General features: G+C 41.7%; 1 protein-coding gene and 1 non-coding gene across 3 annotated transcripts; one reads left to right on the top strand and one right to left on the bottom strand.

Annotated features, from left to right (window-relative positions):
* Window positions 1-15,343: 15,343 nt before the first annotated feature.
* LOC133094555 (HLA class II histocompatibility antigen, DM beta chain) lies at window positions 15,344-21,179 on the bottom strand. Of its 2 annotated transcripts, XM_061195169.1 has the most exons (6): window positions 20,960-21,179; window positions 19,834-20,115; window positions 18,293-18,577; window positions 16,748-16,864; window positions 16,364-16,399; window positions 15,344-16,007 (listed from the first exon to the last, which is right to left on the bottom strand). In XM_061195169.1, exons 1-6 carry the CDS (start codon window positions 21,012-21,014, stop codon window positions 15,991-15,993), a joined length of 792 nt encoding a protein of 263 aa, XP_061051152.1. In that variant the 5' UTR covers window positions 21,015-21,179; the 3' UTR covers window positions 15,344-15,990. The 2 variants fall into 2 exon arrangements, with proteins under 2 accessions (XP_061051152.1, XP_061051151.1); XM_061195168.1 differs by lacking the exon at window positions 16,364-16,399 and having other exon boundaries at window positions 20,960-21,096.
* TRNAG-CCC (transfer RNA glycine (anticodon CCC)) lies at window positions 16,522-16,594 on the top strand. Its single transcript has one exon. It is a non-coding gene; the product is annotated as a tRNA-Gly (tRNA).
* Window positions 21,180-21,743: the final 564 nt, after the last annotated feature.

Below are 21,743 nucleotides of genomic sequence, written 5' to 3'. Positions count from 1 at the left end.
AGCTTTATTTTCCCAGTTTCATGTTGATGAAAATTACTTATTGTGAGGCCAGGTTCTATATGATTTCTATTCCTTAAAAAAAAAAAAAGTTTAACGTAAAATAACTAAAGAATTTTGTTCACATATGTAAGTGTGGGAACAGAAAAAGTATGGAAGTGGAAAGAATTTTCTTGTAGCAACTTCAACCAATTTTACAAATTTCCTCTTAGTTATATGCCAAAAACTCACATAGTAAGCTCTTATTAAATACTATTTTTAATAGTCTCACAACTCATATGTAGAGGTTTTTGGGGTTTTTTTTTTAATTTATTTTATATATTCATTTTTGGCTGCGTTGGGTCTTCCTTGCTGCGCACAGGCTTTCTCTAGTTGCGGTGAGCGGGGGCTACTCTTCGTTGCTGTGCGCGGGCTTCTCATTGTGGTGGCTTCTCCTGTTGCAGAGCACAGGCTCTAGGCGCGCGGGTTTCAGTAGTTGTGGCATGCAGGCTCAGTAGTTGTGGCTCGCAGGCTCTAGAGCGCAGGCTCAGTAGTTGTGGCGCGCGGGCTTAGTTGCTCTGCAGCATGTGGGATCTTCCAGAACCTGGGTTCGGACCCGTGTCCCCTGCATTGGCAGGCGGATTCTTAACCCCTCGCCACCAGGGAAGTCTCAAATGTAGAGTTTTTCTTCAGTTTTGTTGAAGCAAAGAATTAGAAACTACTTGATTTGCAGAACTGTTTTTACACATACATTAGGTTCTATCACTTTCTCAATACCAAAAAGGCTTTACAAATTCTTATGAAATAACTAATAATTTTACACGTTAACCATTCACTTAGAGGCATCTTGTTTGTGAAACTCAAATTAGATGAAATTGGGGATACAAAGAAACAGACAGACCCACAAAATTGAAAATGAAAATTCAGTATGTTCTGAATAAAGACCTTTTTCCCATTTTTTTTATGTCATCTGGAAGTGCGTTTAAGAAGTATGGCAAAAAGGGACTTCCCTGGTGGCGCAGTGGTTAAGAATCCGCCTGCCAATGCAGGGGACACGGGTTCGATCCCTGGTCCAGGAAGATCCCACATGCCGCGGAGCAACTAAGCGCGTGCGCCACAACTACTGAGCCTGTGCTCTAAAGCCCGCGTGCCACAACTACTGAAGCCCGTGCACCTAGAGCCCATGTGCCTAGAGCCCGTGCTCTGCAACAAAGAGAAGCCACCACAATGAGAAGCCCGCACACCGCAACGAAGAGTAGTCCCCGCTCACCGCAACTAGAGAAAAGCCCGCACACAGCAACGAAGACACAACGCAGCCAAAAATAAAAAATAAATAAATTTTTAAAAAAATAGAAGTATGGCAAAGAGATGGACACTTTAATGTGTGTATATCATTTCACTTCATTGTCAAAAATGATTAGTTTTATAATTATGCATTTGACAGATGAAAAACAATGTGTCAACATCCAACAGGGAGAAATTAATCCAAAATAAATGAACCTGAATTTTTTAAGTTTAAGACATTACATCCAAGATTGCATTTGGGAACATTTCGTTTTGTATTTATTCATAAGTGGCTTTCTGCTTTTAAGAACACCATTTAATCTACTTAGTGAAAATCAACAGCTAAATGAAGAGAAGGTATTAGATCATCAATAAGTGTAAATTTACAGAAATTCTTTTACTGATTGCTATGTGCATTATGTATAGCAGAATCCACAAGATCTTTTTATCAGATTAATCTGAATCTAGTTAGTATATGATAAAAAATAAATGAGTAGAGAAATATCAGTATATCATAGACCAGAACCCAAGTAGAAAATGTATTTATACAATCCAGTAATATTTGGTAAAAGTTAATGAAAACATTTCTCTTATGAGTCTGAATAAGTACAAGAAAACATATATTAAAGTACCCCTCATATGTGTTTCTTTTACTCCAAAATGTGATGTTGATCTGTCAGAAATAAATGTTGAGACTTTTGCCTTCACTGCCTTGAAATCATGCAAAATAAGCAAGTGAAGTACAGATGAGACATGAGGGGGTCTTTGTTAGTACTTAGAGTGCTTTGTAGCAAGTTAGTATTTCTTTCCATGATTTTTACAAATTACATATTCTAATCCTAAAACAGATAAGGATTGGAAACTTGGCATGAGTTTGTCACTTGAATGAAATCACCACCACCATCAGTATTTCTTGTCAATGCTAAGGAGCTATTCATTCTTTATAATGATCAGAAAGGAAGCATCAAAGTCATCAGATGAAAATTTTTCAGCGTCCCAGCTTCTCCACTGAGGGATTGTCTGAATATGGAATATTGTAACATAGACCAAAACTCCCTCGTTTCTTAGGCCACATGTCACCCTTAACACAAGGTTACTCAACCTGAAGCATTATTTTTTTTTCATTAAATATTGTTGATTTACAATGTTTCAGGTGTAGAGCAAAGTGATTCAGTTATACACGCGCACACACATACACACATATATTCTTGTTCATATTCTTTTCCATTATAGGTTATTATGAGATATTGAATATCGTTCCCTGTTTTATACAGTAGGTTTTTATTGTTTATCTATTTTATATATAGTAGTATATGTAGTATGTATCCATTAATCCCAAATTCCCAATTTATCCCTCCCCCCACTTTCCCCTTTGGTAACCATAAGTTTGTTTTCTACATCTGTGAGTCTAGTTCTGTTTTGCAAATAAGTTCATTTGTATCATTTTTTTAATTTATATTTTATTTATATTTTGGCTGCATTGTGTGGCATGTGGGATCTTAGTTCCCCGACCAGAGATTGAACCAGTGCCCCCAGCACTGGGAGCTCAGAGTCTTACCCACTGGACCACGAGGGAAGTCCCTGTATCATTTTTTTTTAGATTCCACATATAAGTGATGTCTTTCTCTGTCAGACTTACTTCACTTAGTATGATCATCTCGAGGTCCATTCATGCTGCTGTAGATAGTGATTCCTCCCTTGTTACCAAGTGGAATGTGAAAGCATCCTCAGCCTTTAGAAACTTAAGGTGTTTTGTGAATAGTTATGACAGTCCAATGAATATTATTAGTGTATCTTTGAATTCCCACAGAAAAACATCAGTTGTGTTATTAACCAGATTTAAATATTTTGCAATATCTCACAAGGACAATTCTCAAAACATAATGAAGAATAATATGCACTAACTTTAATAATTACATCTGAGGAGGGAAAAGAAAGGTGGAACTGAAGTCAGGTGTGTAAGTATGATTCTTTGTGTTTTCTGTGTGTTACAAATGTTTAATACTAATTATAACAATGTAAAATGTACTCAGGTCCCTCATGCTGCCAATTATAGAATACCGCTCTTCTGATCAAACTTCTTATTCTCATAATCCATATACAGATAATAGAATAAGTTTTAATGAATTCTGTCTAGTTCTAACAGAATCAGGTATTATTAATTATGTCTGGTTCTTTGAGCAAGTAACAACTGATTTTGTTCCTATGATTAGCATTTCTTAAAATCAATTAGTTTGCCAATCTTTTTATGATCTTTTATTTTATTTTAATTGTTAAATATTTAAACACTAAAGAACATTCATTGCCCAAACACCAGCTTTATTAAATCTTAATATTTTGCCTTACTTGTTTCAAATCTTTTTTAAGAAATCAATGACTGTTTGTATATTTTGGAAACTAATCCCTTGTCGGTTGCATCATTTGCAGATATTTTCTCCCATTTGTAAATTATGCAACCAACAAGGGATTATTTTCCAAAATATACAAATACAGCTCAATATCAAAAAAACAAACAACCCAATCAAAAAATGGGCAGAAGATCTAAATAGACATTTCTCCAAAGAAGACATACAGATGGCCAACAGGCACATGAAAAAATGCTCAACATCGCTAATTATTAGAGAAATGCAAATGAAAACTACAACGAGGTGGGACTTCCCTTGCAGTCCAGTGGTTAAGACTCCACGCTTCCACTGCAGGGGGCGCGGGTTCGATCCCTGGTCAGGGAACTAAGATCCCACATGCCGTGTTGAGCTGCCAAAAAAAAAAAAACCTACAGTGAGGTATCACCTCACACTGGTCAGAATGGCCATCAACAAAAAGTCTACAAATAATAAATGCTGAAGAGGATGTGGAGAAAAGGAAACCCTACTACACTGTTGGTGGAAATGTAATTTGGTACAACCGTTATAGAGAACAGTATGGAGGTTCCTTAAAAAACTAAAAGTACTGTTACCATATGATCCTGCAATCCACTCCTGGGCATATATCCAGAGAAAACTCTAATTCGAAAAAACATCATACATGCACCCCAATGTTCACTGCAGCACTGTTTACAATAGCCAAGACATGGAAGCAACCTAATGTCCATCGACAGATGAATGGATAAAGAAGATGTGATATAGATATGTATACATATCTATATATATCTATATACACACACAGTGGAATATTTTATACACACACACACAAACACACAATGGAATATTACTCAGCCATAAAAAAGAATGAAATAATGCCATTTGCAGCAACATGGGTGACCTAGAGACTATCATACTAAGTAAAGTAAGCCGATAGAGAAAGATAAATATCATGATATTGCTTATATGTGGAATCTTAAAAAAAAAAAAAGATACAAATGAACTTATTTCCAAAACAGAAAGAGACTCACAGACATAGAAAGGAAATTTATGGTTACCAAAGGGGAAAGGGGTGTGGGAGGAGGGATTAATTAGGAGGTTGGGATTAACATATACACACTACTATATATAAAATAGATAGCCAGCAAAGACCTACTGTATAGCACAGGGAACTATACTCAATATTTTGTAATAACCTATAAGGGAAGAGAATCTGAAGAAGAATATAGCTAGATAGCTAGCTAGATAGATAGATTATATATATATATGAAACTGAATTACTATGCTGTATACCTGAAACTAACACAATATTGTAAATCAACTATACTTCAATAAAAAAATTTTTTTAACTTAAAAAAATGTTTAAGTGTATATATGCACCTACCTTAGGAATAGGATTCAGCAGAACTACGCCTGATTTCTTAGTGATGACCTGTTTTGTTGTATAGTGATGGTCTATAAGTTGAGGGATATTTGAAAACCCAGTGCTTTCAAATTGATACATATTCTGGAGAAAGAACAATAAAGTAGAAAAAACATGAAGACATTGCTTCAGCAACACTACATTCATCAATAAATTAAGTTCCATTTAAGAAAAACTATGGTTGCACCACAATGTGAAGAAGCTTAACACTACTGAACTATACACTTAAAAATGGTTAAGATGGTAAAAATAAAAATAAATAAATAGAATTCCAATATGCTAAAAATATTTACCTTTGCATTAAGAAGTTAATTTTCATAATGACTAAATATAATTCAAATTGTTAAAAAAGAAAAAAAATAAGAAAAAGAAAACCTTACAAACAGACCTGGAATGCATTTTGCTAAAACGATAACCAAAGGAAATAAAGCACTGGATACATTTAAGTTAAGGAACAAGAAATATGTGTACATTTGTTTGCATATATGTTCCATTTGATAAATTTTTCAAGATCAAAAATAATTTTGAGGAAGTATGTCCAATATAGTAATAAATATTTTAAGAATAAAAAAAGAAAATAATAAAGATAGGTAAATGTAAGTGTAGGTCTTAAATTAAAGGCAACCACCAAAAAACAGAATCAGTATGTATATTTTTCAGTCCAGCAGAAAACAAAATCAGTTTATCAAATGGAAAGCAGAAAAAGGGAAGAAACAATGTACAAAAATACAAAATGTGAAATGAGTTGCAAAATAAGTCTTACTATGTCAACAGTCACCAGTCAAAAAGACAGAGGCTCTCATAATGGAGGAAATAAAAAGACCAAACCATGTGTTATTCACAACAAATACTCCTAAAGCAAGAAGACACATAAAGGTTGAAATTAAAAGGAGGAAAAAGATTAACCAGGTGGCAAATATGACCCAAAAGAAAATTGGGGAATAATCTCAATGCACAACAAATAAAATTTAAGTTTTAATAAAAGGGCATAAAGGACAAAAGAAAATGTGTTTATATTAAAAAGAAACAGTAGAGGGACTTCCATTGTGGCACAGTGGTTAAGAATCTGCCTGCCAATGCAGGGGACATGGGTTCGAGCCCTGGTCCGGGAAGATCCCACGTGCCGCGGAGCAACTAAGCCTGTGCACCACAACTACTGAGCCTGCGCTCTAGAGCCCGCAAGCCACAACTACTGAGCCCATGTGCCACAACTACTGAAGCCCGCACGCCTAGAGCCCGTGGTCTGCAACAAGAGAAGCCACCGCAATGAGAAGTCCACACACCGCAAGGAAGAGTAGCCCCTGCTCTCCGCAACTAGAGATAGCCCGCGAGCAGCAACGAAGACCCAAAGCAGCCAAAAACTAAATTAATTTTTAAAAAAAGAAACAATAGAGCAAGAAGATGAGTATCAGAAATATATATAAAATTGAAACTTCAGCCTCACAATTTATAAAGCAACAACTAAAGAAAACTACAGTTGGAAGTTGTGTTTTTTGGGGGGAACCTCCCTGGCAGTCCAGTGGTTAAGACTGCATTGGAGGCATGGGTTCAATCCCTGGTCGGGGAACTAAGATCCCACAAGCCAAGGCTCACGGCCAAAAAAAAAAAAGAAGTTGTGTGTTTTTAAAAATTGCAGGTGGAGATTTTAACAAAACCCTCTCAAAATATGGAAGAGAGAAAAATAAAAAGAGGTCTTGAATAGCAGAACAATCAAATTATTCAGGCCCCAACAAATAAGAAACTGAAGAACTCTTCCAGATTAAAAATGACTAAAGAGATAAGACAACTTGGGAATTCCCTGACTCTGCTTTCACTGCTGGGGACATAGGTTCACTCCCTGGTTGGGGAACTAAGATCTCCACAAGCTGTGTGGCCAAATAAATAAATAAAATTTTTTTAAAAAAGGAGATAAGACAACTTACCGAAATGCATGATTCCAGATTACAGGGCAGAAGGTTGGGGATTGGAGACTACAAGAATCTTTATTGGGAAAATTAGTGAAATTTGAATATGTACTGTGGATTAAATAATAGTATTACAACAAAGTTAAATTTTGTGAATATTATAATTCTCCTGTGTTTATATAAAAGAATATCCTTGCTCTTAGGAAATACACTGAAATATTTAGCAGTAAAGGAGCATATGTGTTTCAACTTACTCTAAGATGATTAGGAAAAAACATTAGAGAGAGGGGCAGAAATAGAGAAAAAGAAAGCAAATATGGAAAAATGTTAAAAACTGTTGAATCTGGACAAAGTGTACACAGGAATTCTTTGTACTATTCTTATAACTTTTCTGTAAGTTTGAAATTATTTCAAAATAAAAAGCTTACATTTTTCATAAATAACATTCAACTTAAAATAAAAAGTATAAAGAATGATTCAAACTGAATAGAAATTAAATCAGTACATGTCAAAATGTGTTAGATATAACTAAAGCAGAACTTAGAGGAAATTTTTTACCTTTAACTATACTTATCAGGAAACTAAAAAAAAAAAAGATGTGAATGTGAGCCATGAAATGTGGGCTAAGCATTCAACTCAAAAGTTAAGTAAAGATGAACAGAACAAACCCAAAGAAAGAAGGAAGGAAATGATAACGATAAGGATAGAGATCAATGAAATAGAGAACTGAAAGCAATAAAAGCACTAATGAAAACAAAAGCTGGCCTTTGAAAATATACATACGTACGTTGTTCCAGAAAAGAAGAATGAAGAACAAAATCTGCCCAGCTCATTGTATAGAGGAATTTTTATTGCAAAAATAAATAAGGAAATATAAGAAAAGCAAATTTTATGTCCATACTTTATAAAAGTAAATATAACACTCTAAGTAAAATATTAACTAAATAAAACCAACTGTTAATATATAACTATAGGATGATCAAATAGGATTTATCCAAAGAATGCAAAGATGTTTCACATCAAAAAATCTCTCAATATAATTCACTATATTAGAAGATTAAGAGGGAAAATATATATGATGAAATAAATCAATGCTGGAAAACTATTTTTTTAATTTTAATTTTAAGTACAACTAAAACCCCCAGGCATTATATATATAAGACAAACATAAGAAGACTCTGAAAGGTAGAGATAAGAAGGCAGACCATCTAGGATGCCAGGACCTGAGGAATGGCCGCCCCATGCAAGGGAAGATACAACCAGAAGGCAGACATCTGCAAGCCAGGAAAAGAGTTTTTACCAGAAACCAATCATGCTGGCACCCTGATCTCAGACTACCAGCCTCCTGAACTGTGAGAAAATTAATTTCTGTTGTTTAAGCCACCCAATCTATGGTATTTTGTTATGGCGTCTCAAGTAGACAAATACACATACCAATAATTACATTAAATGTAAATAGTCTAAATACATCAATTAAAAGAGATTGGAAGAGTTGATTTTTAAAAGGTGAACCAAAGATATGCTAACTACAAGAAACTCAGTTCAAATACAGTCATACTTCGTTTTATTGCACTTCAATTTATTGCACTTTGCAGATTTTTTTTTTACTAATTCAAGGTTTGTGGCAACCTTGCATTGAGCAAGTCTATCAGCACCATTTTTCCAACAGCATTATTTTTAAACTAAGGTATGTACATTGTTCTGTTAGACATAATGTTATTGCACACTTAATAGACTACAGTACTGTATAAATATAAATTTACATTCAATGGGAACCAAAAAAATTATGGACTCACTTTATTTCAGTGGTCTAGAACCGAACCCACAATATCTCTGATGTATGCCAGTATAACAATACAGGTAGGTTAAAAGTAATATAGGCAGGGACTTCCCTGGTGGTCCAGTGGTTAAGACTCCATGCTTCAAATGCAGGGGATGCAGGTTCGATCCCAGGTTGGGGAACTAGGATCCCACATGCCATGTGGTGTGGCCAAAAAATTTTAAAATAAATAAAATTAACAAAATTCAAATTGATATGTTTTTTAAAAAGTAATATTTGCAAATCATGTATCTGATAAGGGGTTAATATCCAGAATCTTTTTTTTTTTTTTTTACTTACGTGACACATGTGGGGTGTCTGGTTTATTCAAACAGTCAGAGTTCCCACCAAGGAACAGAAACAGACTAGCTGGGAGCTGTGGGGCCGAACAGGGCAGGGATGTCCAAGTATCAGAAAATAAAAGGAGCTCAGCTGAGCAGCCAGAGCCACATTAGGGCCAGGCCGAGACTCATGGAGCTCAGCCCCATTCATGGCCTCAGCAATATCCAGAATCTATTTTTAAAATTACTACAACTCAACAACAACAAATAAAACCACACAAAAAACAATTGAAAAATGGGCAAAGGACTTGAATAGACACGTCTCTAAAGATGAAATACAAATGGCCCACAAGCCTGCAAAACGATGTTCAACCTCACTACTCATCAGAGAAGTGCAAATCAAAACCACAATGAAATATCACCATTAGAATGGCTACAATTAAAAAAACAAAAAAAAAGCAGGGACTTGAACAGATATTTGCACACCCATGTTCATAGCAGCACTATATACAATAGTCAAGAGGTGGAAGCAACACAAATGTCCATCAGTGGATGAATGGATAAACAGTATGTTGTATACACATACAATGGGAAATTATTCAGCTTTCAAAAAGGAAGGAAATCCTATCATGTGACAACATGGATGAACTTTAAGAACTTTATGCTAAGTGAAATAAGCCAGTCGCGAAAAGACAAATACTGTATGATTATACTTATATGAGGTATCTAAAGCAGTCAAATTCAGTAAAACATAAAGAAGCACAGCGGTTACCAGGGGCTGGGGAGAGAGGGACATGGGGAATTGTTGTTTAATATGTACAAAGTTTCAGTTTTGCAAGATGAAGAAATTTTAGCGATTTGTTGAACAAATATGCAACAAGTGAACATGCTTAACACTGAAATGTATACTTAAAAATGGTTAAAATGGTCAATTTTTATTTATTTATTTATTTATGGCTGTGTTGGGTCTTTGTTTCTGTGCAAGCGCTTTCTCTAGTTGAGGCAAGTGGGGGCCACTCTTCATCGCAGTGCGCGGGCCTCTCACCATCGCGGCCTCTCCCACTGCGGATAACAAGCTCCAGACACGCAGGCTCAGCAATTGTGGCTCACGGGCCTAGTCGCTCCGCGGCATGTGGGATCCTCCCAGACCAGGGCTCGAACCCGTGTTCCCTGCACTGGCAGGCAGATTCTCAACCACTGCGCCACCAGGGAAGCCCCTAAAATGGTCAATTTTATGTTAAATGTTTTTTACCACAATTTTTAAAAATTGGTTACATTTCTCTGTACCAGAAATAACTGAATTGAAAATAAAATTACAATAAGATACCAATCACAATTGCAACAAAAGCTCTAAAATGTCCAAGAGTTAACCCATCATACCCAGATCACTGTGAAAAAGTGAATTTTAAAAAACATAATAAGTTCCATGGTGGCCTAGTGGTTAGGAATCCAGGCTTTCACTGCCATGGCCCAGGTTCAATCCCTGGTCAGGGAACTAAGATCCTGCAAGCTGCGCGGTGTGGTGGGAGTAGGGACATAATGAAGAGCAAATAAGTCATTTGAATAAATAAGGACATACCCTCTGCTTTTGCATGGGATGACTTGATCGTAAAAAGAAATCAATTATCTCCATGTTGCTCTATATATTCAGTATAACCTCAATCAAAATTCTACTTTCATTTTGAGAACTCTATAAACTTACTGTAAACTATGTAGGGGAAAAAAAAAGAAAGATTCAGAAAGAGTTACAGAAACTTGGGGCAGGGAGGGGTGGAGAGGGAGAGTGTTCTCCCAGGTCCCCCAGCAGGAAAGTACAAACTTGGTCTTCTCTTGCAACTGAGGTCTTGTCCAAGGCCAAAAAAAGCCCGAGTTTTGCATCTTTCTCCCCCCCACCCCACCCCCCAACCTTGGCTTCTTTCCTTCATATTGTAAATGTGCTGACTGTCCTCCCTCTGCCTTTCGGTCCCACTCTTTGCACTTCTCCACTGCCCTGGGCGCTAACCTATACGACATCACAGGCCCCCTGCTCCCTGGCTTTCTCTTGCTTTTAGCCTTGCCCAGAGAGCAGAGGGAAGAGGAGAGTGAGGTCAGGGTTTTTATTCCCTTGGCTCCCTCCCTGCAAGGTCAGCTTAGGCTGGCTGTGTCCCCTGGACTGAAGGGTAGGGCATTGCTGCTGGCAAGGCGGGGACTCTACAGGATTTTCCCTGCTCTGGGTTCTGATACCCCTCCCGTCCCGGGGGGAGTGACAGCTCAGCTGCTGCTAGCTCCAGGTCACTGTACTGTCCTCCCCCCACTTCCCTGTAAATAGAGTCTCCTTGAACTATCCTGGTGTAAGTGCCATTTGTTTTCCATTGAGGCCTTGATACAATGAAAGTCACTTATTTCTTCATTCCCTGCCCCAGTCCAGTCTGACCAGGGGGCTCGTGGAAGCCCCATATGCGATGGAAAAGAGAGGAAGTGTTGGGAGAGCCAGTGAGCCCCTGTCCGGGAGCAGCCTCTTTGAGTTTGGGGCCTTTCCACTCTCTGCAGCCCCTGCAGACTGGTCTGGCCAAGGGGTGGCAGGAAGCACCAAGGAGGAATCCCCCAGGCCCTGCTCCAGGGCAGTTTGAGGACTCTTGGGAATGGCAGGCACTCCATCCACGACCAAGGTGGGGTGGGGTTTGACTCCACCCTCAGCTGTCATCTGATTCACCCGGTTTTACTTTGGAAACAGAATTACTTGAGAAGATGATCTAAAAATAATTTCCCTAAATAAACAGTGAGGTTAAATACTAATCCCTGTCTGTTCCTTTCACATGAATGTGTGCTGAGTAAGGAAGCAAAGAACCTGGAACACAGGAACACGCGTTGCCTCAGGAAAACACCAAGGAGACACCCTCCCGGGATGCATTTGGTATGTTTGGGGTTTTTTTTTCTTAAACAACAGAGGGAATTCCCTGGCGGTCCAGTGGTTAGGACTCCTCGCTTCCACTGCAAGGGGCACAGGTTCCATCCCTGATTGGGAAAGTAAGATGCCGCATGCTGTGTGGCATGGCCAAAAATTAAAAATAAATAAATAAAATAAAACAACAGAAATTTATTCTCTCACAGTTAAGGAGGCCAGAAGTCTGAAATCAAGGTGTTGAGAGGATTGGTTCCTTCTGGAGGCTCTAAAAGAGAATCTGCTTCATGCCTCTCTCCTAGTTTCCAATGGTTGCTGGAAATCCTTGGTGTTCCTTTTTTTTTTCCTTTATATTTTATTTTATTTTAAATTTTTATTGGCGTATATTTGATTTACAATGTCGTGTTAGTTTCTGGTGGGGTGCATTTGGTTTTATTACCATCGTCTTCAATGGTCCAAAGACGAACCTCAAACTTGGGGTCAACACATTTGGCTAAAGTATTGGCATCTGCCCCAAGGGTTGAAGTGCCTGCCCTCATGGACACAAACGTGTGTCCTTTATGGGTGGAGAGTTGGCCTAGATGACATATTAAGTCAATTCCAGCTTCAAGTTCAGTTTTTAAAACAAGACATTGAAGGGAGAGAACCAATCGTTGTGCCACTTTGATTAGATATAACGCAGAAGCCCAACTCTCTCTCTATCTCTCTCTCTCACACACACACACACACACACACGCACACCTTTTTGGCACTTTGCTGTGGGTAACATTTTACTCTCCTCAAACAGTCAGGAGATGGCGCATCGTTATCCCTCTTCTGCCTTCCTTCCAGGCACCACTCACTCGCCTGTGTAACACACACATCTTCCCTTTTCTCCCTCCTGTAATCTGGCTTCTTGGATCCCAGGAGATCTATGTGGCACTTTTTTCCTACTCCCCATCTGGAAGGGAACAGCCTTCCCTATAAACCAAACACCTACACGATTAGGGCAGAGAAAAGTTTGCACGGGATCTCCAGAGAGGGACTGGAAGCTCTCTAATTAGCTGACTCTCTCCCTCCTTCCCCTGGGGTCCTGCCACTTTGATTTTCACTGCTGAGACCACACCCAGACCCTTCGGATGTACAGCGTCTCCTTCACAAATGGCCAGGCATAGACAAGACCCAAATCCCCACCCAGACTAGACTAGAATATCAGAAGGAATTGGCTTTGTCAAACAAACAAAAACAAGACCAGCAAATGGAAAAATGAAAACGAAACAGTATGGCAGGACTTCAAACAGCAAGTTCTTAAAGAAAGCAGGTAGTGGGGTAGAGGTGAAAGATTATTTACATGATATACAAGCTAATTAATTAAATGTTATATAAAAACTTTTTTTCAATGAAACATAAAACTGATAAAATTTGTAGAGATTAGCTTCTGAGCTTATATATACGGATCACAGCGCATGGCACTCCACTGCTTCCTACATTATATGACCCAGCTCAGAGAATAGCTATTTTGAACTCATGAGCATTTTCCCCTACCACTGACTTCTTCATGAAACTCCTTCCAGAAGAGATGCCCTGATCACAAGGATCCATCTGGGGAAACTATGGATATGGTGGAAATCAATTCACTGATTGGACAAACCCTGAGCACCTACTTTGTTTTTTTTTAGTTGAAGTATAGTTGATTTACAATGTTGTATTAATTTCTACTGGGCAGCAAAGTGATTCAGTTATACAAATATATACACATTGTTTTTCGTATTCTTTTCCATTATGGTTTATCACAGGATACTGAATATAATTCCCTGTGCTCTACAGTAGGACCTTATTGTTTATCCATTCTATATATAATAGCCTGCATCTGCTAATCCGAAACTCCCAGTCCATCCCTCCCCCTTGGCAACCACAAATCTGTTCTCTGTGTCCATGGGTCTGGTTCTGTTTCGTAGATAAGTTCATTTGTGTCATATTTTATTTTAAATAATTTTACTTATTTATTTTTGGCTGCATTGGGTTTTCGTTGCTGTGCGCAGGCTTCCTCTAGTTGCGGCGAGCGGGGGCTACTCTTCGCTGCGGTGCGTGGGCTTCTCATTGCGGTGGCTTCTCTTGTTGCGGAGCACGGGCTCTAGGCGCGCAGGCTCAGTAGTTGCAGGACGCGGGCTCTAGAGCGCAGTCTCAGTAGTTGTGGGGCACGGGCTTAGTTGATCCGCGGCATGTGGGATCTTCCCGGACCAGGGCTCAAACCCATGTCCCCTCCATTGGCAGGCGGATTCTTAACCACTGCACCACCAGGGAAGTCCCTGTGTCATATTTTAGATTCCATATATAAGCTATATCATATGGTATTTGTCTTTCTCTTCCTAACTTCCTTCACTTAGTATGATAATCTCTAGGTCCATCCATGTTGCTGCAAATGGCATTATTTTGCTCTTTTTTTATACCTGAGCACCAGCTTGGATATCAAGTTTGTATGAACAATGCTATCCCCACACTTCTCCAGGCCCCCATCAGCACAGACACTGTGCAAGGAGGAAGGGTCCCAGCCCCCGTGACCACCCTCCCACCCACCCACACAAACAACCATGGAGACAACAATGCAGGAAGATTCCACACACCGTCTGTCTTCTGACCCCTTCCCCCAGCTCATCAGATTCTGCTCTTATGTGTTCCTACATAGACACACACACACATGCATCCCTAACCCCTTGTTCTCCCTCCACAATTCTCTGTTAGGCTAAACTCCTCCAGTACTTACCTTCATTTCTGGTTCCTTCCGGTTGCCTAGCCTAGTATCTAACTCTCATTCCAAAGACAATGCCACTTATGTCCAGCAGGTGTCGCCCTTCACTGGGAACGAAGAGCACCTCTCTTCCGCTGTGTGAAATCCAGCCCCCAACGGTGGATCCCCCTTGGGTTTGGGGTGGAAGGGAATGTAAGGGGGGCTCTGAAGAGTGGTGTGCTTGACAGCATGAGGGTCCTCAGAATACAGCAGCCTAGTTACTTCCAACTCAGGTAGACAGACATCCTATAGAGAATTTGCTGTTCAACCTTGGACAAATTATTTAATCTCTCTGAACCTCACTTTCATCTGTGACTCAGAGGGAGACCATCCTTCCTTACCGGGTGATTGTGGAGAATGAATGAGATACAACATAAAGCACTTAGCCCAGTGCCTAGGTCGTGATAAGCACTCGAGTTACGGTCCCTTTCCCACGTAGGTTATGGAAGAAATAACTGCCCAGAACTCAGATCAGAAATTGAGTTCTGCCCCTTGAATACTGACTATCTGAGGGTCTGTGTCAGAGTTGTGATGAGGATCAGATGAAACAATGCATGTAAAGCACCTAGTAGAGTGCCTGGCCCAGAAAGTTGTGACTGATATGTCACGAGTGTGGGCTGGCTGTGTGCCAGGTAATGTTCTCAGCCATTTACAAGTATGAACTCATTTAATCCTCATTAAGATCCCTTATGAGGTCAGAAAACTGTTAACCCCCTCCTATCCCTGACTCTGTGACTCCATCCCACCACAGTTTATTACCTTCTTATGAATTATCCATCAGGAAACTGTCCCCAGTTCTGTCATGTCTAGATGGGAAAATGGGAGGAAACACTGACTCCTCGACTCCAGTAGGAGAGGGAATCAAGCCCAGCCCCTAACTGCCTACAGTCCCTCCTCAGGGCCTCAAGAAAAAAAAAAGTTTTTATATAACATTTAATTAAAAAACTGTATTTCCACCAGAGTTTATTCCTCAGAGACGATCACCAGCGACTCATGCCTCTGTGGCACAGGGGGCCCCCAAGAGGGCCTTTGAACTTCCTCCCCAGATTATATTCACCCCAGATACGTAGCCTTGGGCTCTACCTACGGACAACACCTTGGTTACAGAATATTCCCAGGAATGAGTTCCCCAAGTTGTAAGGTTTACATAGCAGGGACTGGGATATTCAAAGAATCAAATAGAGAAACCATAGGATCCAAGAAAATGTGGAAGCTTGGAGGGGTTGGAGGAGCACAGCAGCATCCTTAAGAGTTTGAATCTCCTCATGTGGAGAGGAAGTTGTAGGATTCTGCCTCTAGGAAATGAGCTGACCTGAAGAAGAAATGAAAACAAGATAATAAAGCTCCAAACCAACCTGACCCCATCGTTTGTCCCTATAACCATCCATGCCAGAGCCTTTAATACAGTGATATGGAAAATTCTAGATCACCAAACACTAAGGAGCCACCTTCAGACACTCCGTTGGGTAGAAGAGAAGGGGGTAGGTGCTCCTCCCTCCTGCTCCTGATCCCAACAACGGCAGCTTCAATCACATTGTCAGCCCGAGCCTGGTGGAAGCTCACCCCCGCTCCAAATATCAACACCATTAGCTGAACCCAACGGTGACTCCCTCTAACTTTCACCCCCTCCAAAGGACCAGCAGGCAGACAGACCAACAGAGACGTTACCTTCTGGATAATTGGACCCTGGGAGGAAAACATAGCCTAGGAGAAGAAAATATTTGAATGGAGGACAGTCTTGGTGGATAAAAGTCTCTGGTATTATTCACAGCCAATGGGGTAGCCATGGGAGAACCAGTCACAAACAGAAAGTGAACAGAGGGACTTCCCTGGTGGTCCAGTGGTTAAGACTCTGTGCTCCCAATGCAGGGGGCCCAGGTTCGATCCCTGGCCAGGGAACTAGAGACTGCATGCTGTGACTAAGAGTCCGCATGCTGCAACTAAAGATCCCCCATGCCGGAACTAAGACCCAACAAAGCCAAATAAAATTTTTTTTTTAAATTTTTTAAAGTGAGCAGAGGTTAGGATTGAGAGTTCAGGAGGGTCACTCACCGGAGGAGGCAGCTCTCCGCCAGCTGAGCAAACCAAGAGACAAGATGATGAGGCCCAGGCCCAGAGTCACAGCACACGCGGAAACCTTCAGTGTCTGCACTGGCGATAGCCCAGGAGCTGCGGAAATAGAAACTTACTGGAACCAATTTCTCTTGCTCATTCCCAGAGCAACTTCGTTTACTGCGACCTCCACCTCAGGTTCAAAGGTGCTTTATCTGGACCCCAAGGGTCTAGCTCACACCAATCCAGGCCCAAGGAAGTGGCCTTTCCTCAAAACCCCCATCCTGTGCGTCTCTACCCCTGTGGTTCCCTGGGTAGCCGCTCTCCCTGAGTTAGTACCCCCGCTTCCAGATCCTCTCTAAGATGGTGGGGCCTCTCAAGGCATCCTGTATTCTTCCTTCACCCCAACGGCACCCTCGCTGAGGAATACAGCGTTCCCCATCCCTCTCTCCATTTGCCTGTGGTGACAATACTTGCTTCCTTGACCACTCTATCTGAGCATTTTCCTATGAAATTGTCTTTCCGCCTTTCCTAACTTTCCAAGGTTTCATTCCATGAGTTATCCAAGTACTTATGTGTCTCCTACCTGCCCACCTCCAGATTTGGGTCCTTCCAGAACCTGTCTCCACCTCCCTCCACAGCCCTCACTTCCTGGAGCTGGCTCTAGGCTGAATCCTGTCCCCCACCCAGATTCCTTTCCTTTAACTACTTCCAATCCCAGGGTTCAAACAATGGTGACTGGCTTTATGCAGTAGCCTCCAAGCGTGTACACCAAAGTGTCTGCCAGCCCTGGCTTCTTCCTCCCTGATAGAGCAGCCCCAATTCAGTATGGCCCCCAGACCGAGAGAGTCCCCTTTCTTCTGTGACCTTCTTTATTTCTCCAACTCCCATACCTGACCTGACAACAGAATAGCGGAAATCTGAGAATCCTAGAATATTGCATCACAATTTTGGCTTCTGAAAATATGGTTACCAAATCGACATCCTCTTTTCAGGACAGTCAGGCTCCCTCCCACCCTCAGACAAGCACATAACACCAACCACAGCACCATAGCAACAGCAACAGTAACTCTTGTTATGCATGCAAGATCTTCCCCGACCAGGGATCGAACCCCGTGACTCCTGCACTGGAAGCTCGGAGTCTTAACCACTGGACCGCCAGGGAAGTCCAACAATAACTAACTCTTTCCGTGTCTATATCCCCTGGCCCCATCTCTGGTCGTGAACTCTCTGTAAGCTCCTCCAGACTCACTCTTTCTCAGCATCTCCCTCTCTCCCCTGTACCGTGGAGGACCTCTCTGCATCCCATTCCCTCTGCCAAAATATTGGTGTTCTTTTTACAACCACCCACTTGAAGTAGCTCTCTGCTTTTTTTTTTTTTTTTTTTTTTTGGCCACGCTGCACAGCATGTAGGATCTCCGTTTCCTGACCAGGGATGGAACCCGTGCCCCCCGCAGGGGAAGCGCGGAGTCCTAACTGGACCGCCAGGGAATGACAGTAGCTCTCTGCTTTAACGCTAATTCCTCCCACCTGCCCCACACTTACTCCAGTCCTGAAGGATGGGTTCAAGAGCGCCAATGTGCTCTACCACACAGGTGTAGGTGTCCCCAAAAGAGGGGGTTGTGGCCAAATGGGAGACGGTCTGGTATGTCCAGTCTCCGTTGGGCTGGGCGATCTTATAGGCGCTGCCGTGAGGGAGGACCAGCTGCCCATTCTTCCTCCACGTGATGGTCACATCAGCTGGATAGAAGCCCCACACGTAGCAGGCCAGCATCACAGTCTCCCTCGTGTTAAAAGGAGTGTTTTTAGCTACTTGCACAGATGGCGGTCCTGCAGAGTAGGAAAAAAGAGTCACAAAGGAGGGCAACATTCTGGCTTTTCCTCCAACCTGGTTTCTTTCCTACTTGAATTCTTCCTGGATTTTGCCCACCGACCTTCCCGACCCCCACCTCATTCCCACACACATCCCTTTGAAAATGAGGAGTTAGAATGTACTCCTGCTTCACTCTTTCTTGTCTCCCATTTCATCACTGCTCCTTCCTTTCTTTTTCCTCCAAAATTATATTTGTTCACAATAAGTAGAAGCCAGGGCTGAACTGCAGGCTGTTTCAGAAGTCATTGTATTCATTTCAAGTGCATAAGTGAATTGTCATCCAGAGTTATAGCTGGGGGTTTGCAAAAGTAGGAAAACACCCTTGTCCTTAAATCTCATTGAACAAATTGACTTGATAAAGAAAGCCTTTCTTTTTCCTTGGATAGTTTAAGGAAACAAGACTAACTCAGGACTAACTCTCCTAAATTTGGACGAGGGGATCCTAATTCATGAGATCATTCATGTTGCCATCTTTTAATAGTTTATTCTTCTAGGTGACCCTTCCGCTTGTTTGGGTGTTTTTCAAACAAAATCTTCAATAAAAATCCAAGATATTGTGTTAAAATGCAGATTCCTGAGCCTGCAACCCTGGATATTTTCATCCAACAGATCTGTAGCGGTTCTCAAGGGCTTGTGTTTTTAACAAGCACCTTCCCCAGGCAATTCTGAGAAATCACATCTTAAGACACAATACTCTGTACGATAGAGAACTTCAAGTTTTCTTTTAAAAATCTCAAGTCATTCTCAATGCAAGTGATTAAGGGTGAGAGAGTTTGCATCAGAATCCCCTGGGAGGTTTTCCAAATATTCCCATGCCTGGGCCTGTCTCAGACCTGGGACACCTGAACCTGGGCTACAGTGGCATGAGCATTTTGGGAAAAGCCATTCTAGTTATTCTGACAGTTCAACCCCTGGTTGAACTTGGATCTGCCTCCTGAGATGCCCTAAATTGAAGGAAAACTAGCTTACTCTCCCCACAATAGCTCCTCACTGGCTCAGACATCACCTCCCCTTTTTCATTCCTGCCCTACCCCTGTCAACCACCTTGTGTCCTCTTAAGGGTCAACCCTCCCTCTTTTTACATCCCAGGTCCTCCGATTTTCGGCTTCTTTCCTGCCCACAGCTCAAACCCCTTGCAGGTGAGGGACCCTTCTTGGCCTCCCCTCTCCTAACTGTGCTTCCTAACCCTCCCCCTGCTCCCTTCTCTCCTTACGTGTCCTGTGGGTCAGAGATCTCCAGAAGAGCTGGGTGTGTGTGGCACAGTCCTGCAGCCCATTGGATAAGCGTTGGATCAGGTTTTCCTTATGGTTGAGGTAATCTGAGAGGTATTTGGCCAAGCCGTTCAGTACCCCAAATTCACAAGGGACCATACTGGCCTGCAGGCGATCCCAGCAGGTCAGCAAATCCTTGTTGAAGGAGATACAATACGTGAACTCTTTTGGAGTCCCATCGTCATCCAGCAGACAGGTGCTTTCCACGTGGGCCACAAAGCCTCCTGCAGGAGCCAGAGAAGAGGGATAGGTCAGAGTCCTCTGCAGGAGCCCAAGCCTCAGTTACACCTGGTGAGTGGGGCACAGGTTTCCCGCCTGAGGCAGCATCTGCTGACCAAGCTCATGGACCAGAGTCTCTGAGAGTCCCGATTAAGGGCATAGATGGTCCTAGCAGAGAAGTTTCTAGATCCCATTTCCTCTTTATGTGAGACTAAGCATGGGGACACAAGTAGCCCAAAATTATTTGCATGTTTAAACACGACAATTTACCCAGGATAAGACCTTCAGTAAGGCCAGTGATCGAGTGAGAAAAGGGATCAAAGGAAAGAGTCAGCCTTGTTCTGTGCTGGACACATTATTAAATATTCGTGCCACATGCATTTCTGAATCACTCGCTGTGTGCTAGGCACCGTGCTAGTAGCTGGAGATGCAGCATTCAACAGGGCAGATATCATCTTTGCCTACCTTTCAACAGGAAATGTCTATTACACGAATAATTATACAGCTTAATTACATTAAAATTGCTACACAGAAAAACAACAAGGTCCTACTGTGTAGCACAGGGAACTATAGTCAATAGCCTGGGATAAACCATGATGGAAAAGAATATTAAAAAAGAACGTATACATGTGTATAACTGAGTCACTTTGCTGTACAGCAGAAATTAACACAACACTGTAAATCAACTAAACTTCAATAAAAAAATAAATTTAAAAAATTGCTACAAAGGTACAGTACAAAGTGCTATGGGAGTATGTAATAGGGAGACAGACTAGTTTGGGGTATCCGAATCCAATAACACAACTGAACACCCTACCCAAAGGGAGCAGAGGAAGGCAGGGTCCTTACCTGCTCCGGTGCAGCCCAGGCTGAGGCCCAGCAGCAGTGGCAGGAGGGCAGTCATGCTCTCCTCAGGGGAGACACGGGAAATCACGTCCCCTGGACCAGCTCTTCCAGGGGCCCTGGGTCCTTGCCTGCCCGAGAAGTCCCAGCCTGGGTAGATGATCTCCAAACACTGAGTGGGAATATGGTATTGCCGGGGCCCCTCGATGCTCTCTAAACGAGCGATTTAGAGCTACCAAGCCCCTAGATACTATACCTGTTCCTTACCTGATCGTCTAACTCAGTGTCCCAAACTGAGAACTGTCAGATTGGCTAGGTAGGCGGGGACAAGTGTAGAGACAAATCGCTGAGCGCCTCAGCCCAGCATCATCAGTTACTAGGTAAATCTCATCCTGCCCTGGGCTTTTAACAACTGGTCTCTTAACTCTCCTAAGGAACAGTCTGTAGGTGGATTTCCCTAGCTCAGTGGAGAGAATAAACCCAATATTCCCAAGATGTATGCAGCCTGGACTGCCCACCGGTTTAACTGTTTCTTCTCAAGGTCCTCCTCAAAGACTGGGGACTAGGTAACCTCTCTTGCTCCTTTAAGGGAAGTTACTTGGGAATTTATCCCTTGATTACATATTCCTTGGTCTGTCCTGTCACCCAGGAAACAGGCGGACAAGGGGCCCTTTTGGGGCATGTGGTAGAGGCAGGGCTGCTAAGGAAGGAGACGTAGGGAGAATGCAGTTAGCTGGCCTCAAAGCAAGACTGCAGAAGAGAAGCAGTTCCTAAGAGATCAGGGTCACAG

Source organism: Eubalaena glacialis, chromosome 7 (genome assembly GCF_028564815.1).
Source record: "Eubalaena glacialis isolate mEubGla1 chromosome 7, mEubGla1.1.hap2.+ XY, whole genome shotgun sequence".
Lineage (NCBI taxonomy): Eukaryota > Metazoa > Chordata > Mammalia > Artiodactyla > Balaenidae > Eubalaena > Eubalaena glacialis.
Note: the sequence above shows the minus strand (reverse complement) of the source record. Positions and strands in the feature narration are given on the sequence as shown.

Coding starts and splice junctions, on each gene's coding strand:
- LOC133094555 (XM_061195169.1), bottom strand. CDS start 21,014: ATGACTGCCCTCCTGCCACTGCTGCTGGGCCTCAGCCTGGGCTGCACC. Junction 20,116..20,959: donor CCTGGGCTGCACCGGAGCAG/GTAAGGACCCTG, acceptor TGGCTCCTGCAG/GAGGCTTTGTGGCCCACGTG. Junction 16,865..18,292: donor ACCCATCCTTCAGGACTGGA/GTAAGTGTGGGG, acceptor CTATTTCCGCAG/CTCCTGGGCTATCGCCAGTG.